Here is a 10,887-nt window from a genome sequence, read left to right as displayed (position 1 = left end):
TGCCCCTTGTTACATCCATACATAGCTTATCTTAGTGCCCACAGTGGCCAGAGTTTTCATACAACTAATATGATCTCGAATATTACTTTTAATTCTTACTTCCCGTTCATTAGTCGTGGTAGGTGCCACTTTCCTTTGGAATGCTTATAATGTTGTTGCGAGATTGTTGTTACACGACCATTTCCTCTTTAGGTCATTGTGCTTAGGTTGAAGCCTTCTTTCTTATCTCCTTAGCTAATCTTTCATTGTAGTACTTAGGGAGAACCCTTGACTCTGGTAAAGTTGTGAGCTTATTACGGACCTTTTTGATGTCCTTACTTGCCTATAATCATCCGTAGTTGCTTACTTCCATGCCCTTGTGCTTGTATGGTAGCTTCTGAACTGATATTTTGACTGTCTTCCTAGTGACACTTTCCTTTATCCCCGTAATACTCATACGGTATCTTTAACTATCCCTACTCTTGTTTGAATATATCTCAAGTATTATAATGATATTCTTCGAGGCTGAGCTCTCCATATCGGGTTCTACTATGTTTATCTCACACAATCTGATGACTCGTCTGTAACCTTGTGGTTAGCCATAACTGGGATGTTCCTGACCAATTATTAACTACTCGTTGGCCCATTCTCATATCAATATTCCTCGTAATCTTTCTTGGGTTATTTCCTTTGTCTTAACTTACGTATCACACTAGCCCCTTATTTATTAATAGCAGCCCGGGAAGGAACCTTTACTTTCTCTCCTTGACATCGTGCTTGCACAATATTCTTGAATCGTAGCATATCTATAAGATTTGGATAAGTGTCTTCTCATTCCTCTTTCATTTATCGCATTCTTCCTTTACCATTTCATAGTCACTAGAACCACTTAATTCTGACTTAATGTCACATCACTCCATATTCCCCCCTTTAGGGGTGTACTAAGAGATGAAGCCACGAGGATCTACCTATAGATGTTTTACCTCTTCACCTTTAGCGTTGTTTCTCAACATCAATGATCCTTACTCGCTTTGCGGCAATCCTTCTGTACCAAGGATGACAAATCCCCTTACTCGCGAGGGTGACACTTAATGTAACTAGTACATACAATCCATTAAGCTTAACTTTGCTAACATTGCTTGCTTTATGGAAGCATCTTTCTGAATGACTATTCTCTAAATTTCTCATGAGCCTTCTTCTGTTGTCCATTCTATTATTGTCGGAATGCGATCTGAAATTCTCATGATGATGACAATTACCAAATCACTCAGTCCCTAATTCATATTTAGTTTATCTTATTTACCAACCCATACTAATTTCTATTACTCTGGGGTCTAACTTTTCCACTTGGTAATCACGCTAGAGTTGCAAACCTATTTCTCGAAATGAGGACATGATTGTATGGCCTATACCCTTTTGTTGTCCTAAGGCCTGTCACCCCTCGTCTCTTCCTTCACTTGACTATAGATTTTGTAATATTGTCATCTTTTGATCTATCGTTGTCATCCATGTACCATATCTTACTCATAATGCTTCATTAACTCTTTTCTTATTTCCCACTAACATTTATGCCTATCACTTTATTCTGAAAACTCGAACAAGACATTCTTTTGCTTTTAGCTTCCCTTTGCTCCATCCAGTGGCTCTTCAAGTTGCTTAACGTTCTCGCTTTACTGGGGATGCGAGCCACACTAAGGTAATATGTATCCCTTCAAGGCTTATAGTGCATGTCTTTGTAGTACTCATATCTGGCTGCACTATTTTAAAGTGTACCATCTGGGTATCTCACAAGGAGATCTATTAGCACATTTGCAATATCCTTCGAAAATGTCAACTGACACAAAAAATTCATCCATCATATCTTCCTATACTACTTCTATTAACCCTCATAGGGCATATTTGGAATGGGTGCGACCAATTGTATATACCTCCGTTACTATTGAATATAACTCAAAAAGCTTATGTTCTTCTGTTTGGATTATAAACACTGTTAACCTTCGTTAACTGGGCGCCTCATACCCTTCTTTATCTTGCTTCTTTTGCTTGTTGAAACTTGTATTTATCTTCTTAATCTCTCATTGACTTTCACCATAAAGGTGGATAGGCATTCTTGCATTAAGGCTTCTTATCAAGAGGCTTACACCATTCAGTACGCACATGATTTGCTGAAGACCTCACATTTACTTATCTTAAGCATGATACAAAGTCGAGTTCCTCTAATTCAACACTTCCACAGCTATATCTCTTATCGATCATCTTTTTGAATGTAGGCATCATCTTATTATGAATAAAAATAGAAGTTCGGGACTTGAATTCTTATAAGTGAGCTCTACTACACGATCTAGAGTAAGAAGAAAGAGTGACAGTCTTAAATTCCCTGTAGCCTCCTGCTTATAAGTGTGGTGCATGACACACTCATAAACAAGACTCTACTAGACACAACTTGTAGACTCCCTAGGACAGAACTGCTCTGATACCACTTTTGTCACGCCCCGAACCTGGGGGGCGAGACCGGCACCCAGTGCCTCACCTATCCTTGCGTACTAAGTTGCAACTAAGGGACTATGAACATATGATGTCATACTTTGGCCATGGGCCACATTGCAAGATAACTACGAATGCTGACTAAATGTCAATATTAAATTGGCTGACAAGGCCGTCATAACTATTACAGCTGACAAACCAACCAAATATACATACAAGGTCTGCAAGTTCAACATATTACACTAACTAACAGGATATGTCTACAAGCCTCTACTGATGGATATACTATGATCGGAACAGCTCCCTGACCTACTCATAACATATATACATATATATACAAGATGTAAATAAGGCTCTAGACCCGGAAACTCCGAAAGACATGGAGCTTACCAATCAAGCTAAACTAGGGCAACACTTATTGAAGAGGCCTACCCGTTTGTCTGTCTGACCTGCACGCATGAAATGCAGTGCCCCCAGCAAAGGGACGTCAGTACAAAATAATGTACTGAGTATGTAAGGCAATATACTGAAAGCTGAAACTGAACTGATAATATAATAACTGCAAGTAGCTGGAGGTCAAAGATAATCTGAAAATATGCTTACCTGCTGATACTGACTCAACTCTCTCTAACTGTCTGGCCCTATAAGGCTCGGTATATAAATAACTGCTCTGCCGTAGTAGGCTCACTCATAAGGGCTCGGCCATACTAGGCTCTGTATCTCGACCAACTGCGCTCGCTCATAAGCGCTCGACTATAGTAGGCTCAGTATATATATATAATTGCTCTGCCGTAGTAGGCTCGCTCATAGGCGCTCGACCATACTAGGCTCTATATCTCGACCAACTAGGCTCGCTCATAAGCGAGGTTGCCCAATAGGGGCCTGCCCATTGAGACGGTTTGAAGAGGATTTGAGACGGTTTTCGAAGAGTTAGGAGTATGAGAAAATCATTTCTTTGTTTGGGGTAAAGTGGGTGTCCCAATTTTTTTTGTTTCAAGTGTTTTAAGGTTTTGAACATACCTATTAATCGCGATCGCGTGAAATCACCTGCGTTCACATACAACAAACTTATCAAAGGGCGCGATCGCGTCTCTGTTTCTGCGATCACGTAGGGATAAAAAATTATTGCCCTCTGCGAACGCGTGGATTTTATGGGATCACAATTATTGCCTCGGGTTCCATTGAACCAAGGTACGAGGTTAGAACATAGGTCTTCAAGATCATCGAGTCCGTGACCTCGGAACCGACTCCGACTCCGAATGAGCTCGAGGAAACATTGTCGGACCAAATAACTGAAGGCTGAAATATCAATGACCGGTCAGATATCACGGTGGGAATCTCGGCACGTATCAATGAGAAAACCGACTAATTAGCAAATCATAGAATTTTTTACCTTATATAGAATTGTACCTAAAATAGGACTTCCCTACTATAAAAAAGGGGTCTGATTATTTATAAAAGGCATTGTAACATCCAATCAAAAGCAATATACTGTTATTTTCTCTTTAAATTGTATTTCAATTGTGTCTTGACTGTGATCGAAGTACTTATTGTGCAAGGGGAACCCTTCTCCCAAGGAAGTTATTGTCTAATTCGTACGATTTGAACTTACTTTATCATTCGTTACTTTTAATTATAATTAACTTATCGCTTTATGTCAATTTAATCCACATATCCTTAAAATCACTTATAAATTCAATTGTTATCTGATTTTGCGGGTAAACAATATCCACTAGCCTTTCAGTTGGCCATTGGAAAAGCTATGCATCATATCAGTAGTTTGAGTGAGATTCAAATTGACGAAATGGTAAGAAATATGAAAATATATATTCCATTAAATCCAAATCTATTCTATGCACTTTCTAGATCTTGTGACTGATTTATTCACAGAAAAGTACCAATGTACCTTATTGAACTATTTGTTGTTCTTTTTAATCTGTCTGTTTGTAGTTACTCTTGTAATTGAGTTCGAAAACCTTCACTTTTTATTGGCTAATTTTGAACAGTTCTTGTCAGTAAATGATTAAAATATGATAACATCACTTTTCTGATATGTTGAACAACACATATTCAATGCTTATCAATGAATTATTTTACATGCAGATATTGTACAATGCATAGATTTAAAAAATCTGAAATTTCAACACCCCACAATGTTGGATTCCCTACAATCTTTATCAGTATCTGTTATGTTTGAATCATTCTCTCAACGGTCAAAAGGTGTTAGTAAATCAAAATCATTCTCTTTAGCCAGTGGTCTTGGAAGCAAAACTACTTTTTGTCGAGTCCAGCCAGCCAGAGAAGAAGCTCACGAAACCTGACTCTCTTTGTTCTGAACACTCTGGCTCTCTTCTTTGCAATACTCTTAAGAACTCATCTGAACTTAAAGACCCATCACAATCTAAATCAAACATGAAAAATATCAAATCTACCACGTTATCAGTAAGGGATATGCCACAAACCTGGTAGGACATGAATCATTATTAGTAAAGTTGGTCAAAATATGAAAGAACTCAATTTATAATACGGAATAGAAGAGCTTTTATAGACCATACTTGCTTAGCAGCTCCTTTTAGCTCCTGCTTAGACAAGAGTCCGTTTACTTTCCCATAGCTTAAGATGACCTGAGAAAATGACTGCAGTTCTTTGCGTAGGTTAGTGAGGCTCATGAATTCCTCGTATGTAATGCGTAAATCCCTAAGATGTGGTTCATCATCCAGATCTTCTACTCGATCGAGAAACTTATTGATGTGACTAATATCAGCAGATGCAACCATTGATAAAGCAAAATCTTTGGCAGAAATGCTTCCTTGTGACTTGTAGTCATAATGTGCAAATTCCAAACGTAGTATCTGAAATTCACAAGAGGGGATTGAGGTTGGAACAAAATAAACAACTACAATATCCTATCTAGAAAGGTATTGCGAATTAAATGAATTTAGATTATTGTATTTTTGGGATAGAAAGTTAAAGGAAGGCATACTTCATCATGTAAATCTCTTAAGAATTGCACAAATCTTTCTTGCTCAAGGCGCCCATTTCCATCTTCGCTGAAGAAGTACTCCAAGAGCCCTCCTTCCTCTACGGAACCAGTAACTTTTAGTCCAAATCGAAGTCCATTTCTATGGCGAGCACCTTGTCTATTAGCAGTTCGCATGAGTTCCATCATTTTCTTGAATTCTTCCTTGTCAACTCCTCTGTTCATGAAACTAGTCAGAAGTTCTAAAACAACTATAAGACAGGTGAATCTTGTTTTTTCTAAAAATTTCATTGATGGGTCATTATAAATTGGACTCCATCATGTATGCATGAAAGTTTTTCAAGACGATAACAATAACTACGGGCTCAATCCCAAGGAAGTAGCAATTGACTATATGAATCCTTACTAATTATGTCGCTTCCTTAAGCTCATTGCTTAGCCGTTACAAAAGTGAATATTTACTAACGAAGTACACATAATCTTCTTATACAATAAAAATCCTAAGGGTATCACAATAGCAAACCAGCTTACCAAAGTAGCGAAAAGGATAACAGGATAATCAGATTTGAGTATCAGCAAAATGACATACCCATCATTGTCAAGGTCAAACATTCGAAATGCCTCTGAAAAGCTCGATTCTGGAATGCTCAGTAGTGTAACAAAAAAGATGTACCTGATCCAAAAAGATAAACATGGTTTCAAGAGAGAATTTCAATAAGCTCAGTTAGCATTCAAATGGAATCGGCAACTTGCTTACACCTTATCTATAGGTCATGATAGGAACTAGAAATTGTTGAAGTATGTTTAAACCAAGATGGTAAAATAGTCTGATAACGCTTCTACTTGTTAGGTTTTGACATTCTATCCCATAGAGTTTCAGCTAGATACGAACTTGTTCAAAACTGGTGGTTTAAATCCCTCCGACATTATCCCTCAATCACCTAATGTCAGAATCCGCAACAAATAAAAATATGCCATGCCATTTTTTATATTTGCATAAAACCAAAATATAACCTTTTTGACTTTTCCCTTTTATTTTTTGACTTTCTCTTTTTTCATACTCTTTCTCACCCTTCATGTTAATTGTTAACAAATACCCCCACTCCCATATTGTTCGTTCTTTCACCTTTTTAAGAATGTCGAACCAATTTTCGATCCCATGACCAGATTTTCTTTTGTTCATTCGATCGAGCTGACCAAGCACAATAGTAAAGCACAATGACTATAGTTGCATCGTTCTCATCCAATCCTCTCTGTGCCATTTCTCAGAATGACTTTAGGCACGTTAGAGGGTTATTCAAATTCAATACCCAGCTATCATGATATTTTTACCCAACTAAATTCTCCGTGGTATTGAATCAAACATCTGTTGCGCAATAACTAATTCACCCACTTTCACATATCCATTCACGATGTTGTTCCAAGATACAATATCTCTTTCCGGGCATTTTATCAAATACCTGCCTTGCAAGACAATAAACCCACTCAGCTAAAAATAAGGGAGAGGGAGGAGGGAGGAGGGGAAAGGAAAATAGGGACTGTCGAACAAAAATGAGTTGGGGGAAGGGACGGTATAGGGGAGATTGAAAAGAAAATGGTGATGGGGAATTATTTTTTCTTTTCATTTGAAAACCATTTGATTTCACTAGCAAAAAAAAAATGCTACATAAACTTGGTCAAAGCCAGAGGGATTTAAAAGTTATGCATAAATTCAGTAGTTTGGCTGATACTTTATGGAGTAGGGGAGCCAGAAATCAGAATATCAAAACTGAATAATTAAAGGTGTCTATCGGGTTATTCTGCCACCCAAGATCGCATTGTTAAAAGCTTTATCTCTCTTCTTTCATTTTCTATTTTTTTCTGACGGGTTGTTGGGAGGACTAGCTCCAGTACAAGTAGCTTGGATTCATTTTTATGCTATTTTAGTTAAAGCCATGTGTCCAGGGTATTTTTCAAAGGTTAGGATGGTTCTTTAATTAATTTTTTTCCTATTAACGATTTTCAAAAAAAGAAAATAATAGAAGGAGAAAGAAATAAACAACTGTTATGGCGCTGATCGCCAAACTTTTGAAAGGTTTGTCTCCTCCTTTATTTTTACAGTAATATTTTATAACAAAAGTAAAAAAGTAATTAATAAAAATAAGATTAGCGATACAAATTGCCTATATGAACACATAATATTACAATGAGAAACATAATAAGGGAACAAATATAACAATACATATATAATACTTATGTTCTCAACAGCAAACAAAACTCAAAATAAAAAACTAATTAAATAAATAAATATATGAATAAAGTATTAAAAAATAGACAAGAAAAAACCGGCACATTTCGAAATTTCAGCAATACAACATTTGCTTATTTGTTTCCCCTTAATAATTATTTACTTATTTTTCTTTTATGATTCTTATCATTAATATGGACAATAAATTAAGATGGATCCTAGCCTTTAACAAATACCATAGACATGTGGCCTTAAGGAATAGCAAGATTGAGATTATTTCTACTGGAGCAAATCCGATCCGCAGCGGTAAATACTTACTCTGGAAAGGATATAAGTCCATCATTATTGGTATCGAAGAGCATGAAAAATTGGGAAGGAGCACAATGTAGGTCGCTGGAAGCTGATTCTCCTTTAAGATAGCCCCCTCTAACACCACTTGTTTCTGATGGAGGAAACACCGGAACAATCGCTCGCATTAAGTCTACTGGAGTCATATAGACTTCGCCACTTGGAGTTCGGTAAGATGCAAAGTACTCAAATACCTGGAACCAACATAAAAAGAAATATAACTAATTAAATAGATATATACTAGAATCATAATTTCACACATATTTACGTTTTAATTGCTTAAACGTTATTTCTATAAATAAAGTCAGTTATATCACTGCAAATTTGAGATCACATTGGTACTAATTTATTATTGTACACCGTCCCTCCAGTTCCACCAAGTATCATGAGTAATATGTCAACACTGTGCTCAGAATGCAGAGTTTGTAGAAAGTTCTTGCCTAAAGAATTATAGTATGCTTGAGAGTTTTTTCGTCTTCTATCTTTTTCTTCTCTATGCATGCAGTATCCGAAACTACTGGCCCGACTAATTGTGATTTGTGCAGCATAGGGCCCATTAAAAGAGAAATTATACCTACCAAGAGTTTCTCTATTCCTCGAATTTGAACTTGAGACATGTGATTAAGAGGGGAGCAACTCCATACATTCCACTCACCCGCAGGCTTTCTTGTACCTTGCCTACTCGTCACGACTTATTTGTACCTAAATACAATCTATTTCCTTTGGCCCAAAGGACCCTCGGCTAATCGTTACTCGCCCGTCCTTGTTTAGGAAAAAACTACTACTATCACTTGATTGATCTGTTCTGTTGGTGGTAGTTGCTTGAGATACAAAATAAAATTTCTTTCCATGCTATTTCACATTGTCTCGCTTCCTACGCAAGTTTTAACCCTTGGGGGAAGTAAAATTAGTCAAGAATCAGAACCCTTCTTGATGGATAACTTCACCCATACTTTATCAACAATTATATTTGTACTTATCACATATTAACATTACATGTTCAATAGTGCCGTAATAATTGATGCATGTACCAAATAACTAATATCTCTACCTTTTCCGGAGGACTTTGCACTCTCAGCCGTTTCTCATACTTGAAGAAAACTTTTTTTCGGTATGAATCTGAAAATACAGAAATAACGCAAAGAAAAAACCATAAATGTTGAAGAAAATTAAAAAAAAATGAATAAAAATAATTATTACTTTGATATATGTTAATTTCAATACCTCCAAATAAAAAAGTCGGCTTTTTCCCTAGCTCTTCACCTCTACTTTCAGAATTAGCATAACAAATATGAGAATCATTATGAGAAGGGAATGAAATATAATAGAGCGCTAAGGTTGAGCAAGCAATAATGACGCCAGAAGACAGTGATTCAACAACTATTCCATTCTTTCTATATCCATTAGAACCGCCGGACCCAACATTTAATTGGTGGCCATTCGATTTGGTGAAGATGGAACGAAATATTGGATTATGAGCGGCAAGCCCTCGGATTGCTGGCTTAGGTGTTCTAGAAAATGCCCAAGGATGCATAGTAATTACAAGCTGTAAAGAGATAGCAGAAACCCAAAAGTGGATCAGACTTTTGAAAGATTATTATCACTTAGTTGTTAAAGAAAACAGACAAGGTTGATCCTTGGAAAGAGGAAAGGGAAAATATTACGGGTATATTTGACCAAGAAAGAGAGGTGTGGGATGTTTCTTGGGTTTTTGGTTCAGCTTTATTCATAACGGTCTCTAAGGTAGTTGGTTATGTTTTTTATGAGTCTCGATTATGTGCATACTAGTGGCAGAGGTACCCCGTGTTAAGCTCGGGCCCAAACTTAATGACACACTTTTTTTATTAGTTTGTTCCAAAAAGAATGACATATTTTTATAATTTGAAATAATTTAACTTTAAATTATTCGTTTTACCTTAAATGAGAATCTTTTATAACCACATAAATGTTATGGTCCCACAAAGTTTTTATCCTTATGCTTTAAATACCACAAGTTTCAAAAGTCTTATTTCCTTTTTTTTAGACTCGTGTCAAGTCAAACTACCTCATCTAAATTGAAATAGAGTAACAATTTTGATTAAAAAGTAATTTGTGTCATAATCTTTCAAAATTAATCATATAAAATGTTCTCTGTTTCTGCTATTCTCTATGTTACCATGCCTATCCATTGTTTATATCTTCAAATTGGATTTTGAATTAGTTGGCCTAGAACTTAAACTTTTGGCATTTTGTCAAAGATTTATTAGTGTTCTTTGTGTTGGAAAATGTGACTAGGTTGTGTATCGCTCCATGTGGCTGATTCAACCCGGTTAGAAGAGATAAGTAAGAAAAGTTATCACAGAAATAACCACCCACACCAAAATTGTTGCTGTCGTGTATAAGGTGTATGAGGTAAAATTGATTAGCGACAAGTCGATAAACGACAAGATGACAGGTGAAACTGAAGACAGGTAAGATATAAGTTAACAAATAGTTGGCACCTGATACAAACATATGACTGGTGCTGAATGAGTTATGAAGATATTGGAACCGAGAACAAACATTTGAAAGGAAGACATCGGTTGGAAAAGACAACATTGAATGGGCATCCGTTACAAATAATCTATGTATTAATGCTCAGTCCTTATGCATCCATCAAGAAGGGTTTTATCCACATTAAAGAAGAGCGTAATTTGGGAATCTTGTCTCCCTAAGTAGAGCTATAAATAGGAGAATTTATATTCATTATGGAACATGAAATATTCTGTACTCAAAGCTAAAATCAGCTCTCATTCTATCAAATTATTCTCTTTCTTTAGTTCTTAATATTGCTCTTGTTACTGCTTCTAGAGAAATTAAATCCACAACCATGCTTGTATTTCTTAAAGTT

General features: G+C 36.4%; 1 protein-coding gene across 1 annotated transcript; it reads right to left on the bottom strand.

Moving 5' to 3' along the window:
* Positions 1–4,514: 4,514 nt before the first annotated feature.
* Positions 4,515–9,696, bottom strand: LOC104217982 (calcium uptake protein, mitochondrial-like). Its single transcript, XM_009768347.2, has 7 exons — positions 9,243–9,696; positions 9,070–9,137; positions 7,989–8,212; positions 6,033–6,116; positions 5,447–5,660; positions 5,019–5,315; positions 4,515–4,925 (listed from the first exon to the last, which is right to left on the bottom strand). The coding sequence occupies exons 1-7, from the start codon at positions 9,550–9,552 to the stop codon at positions 4,710–4,712; spliced, it is 1,413 nt and encodes a 470-aa protein (XP_009766649.1). The 5' UTR covers positions 9,553–9,696; the 3' UTR covers positions 4,515–4,709.
* Between the last annotated feature and the right edge of the window lie 1,191 nt (positions 9,697–10,887).

This window comes from Nicotiana sylvestris, chromosome 8, assembly GCF_000393655.2.
Source record: "Nicotiana sylvestris chromosome 8, ASM39365v2, whole genome shotgun sequence".
Taxonomy (NCBI): Eukaryota; Viridiplantae; Streptophyta; class Magnoliopsida; order Solanales; family Solanaceae; genus Nicotiana; species Nicotiana sylvestris.
This window is presented reverse-complemented; position numbering and strand designations above follow the sequence as displayed.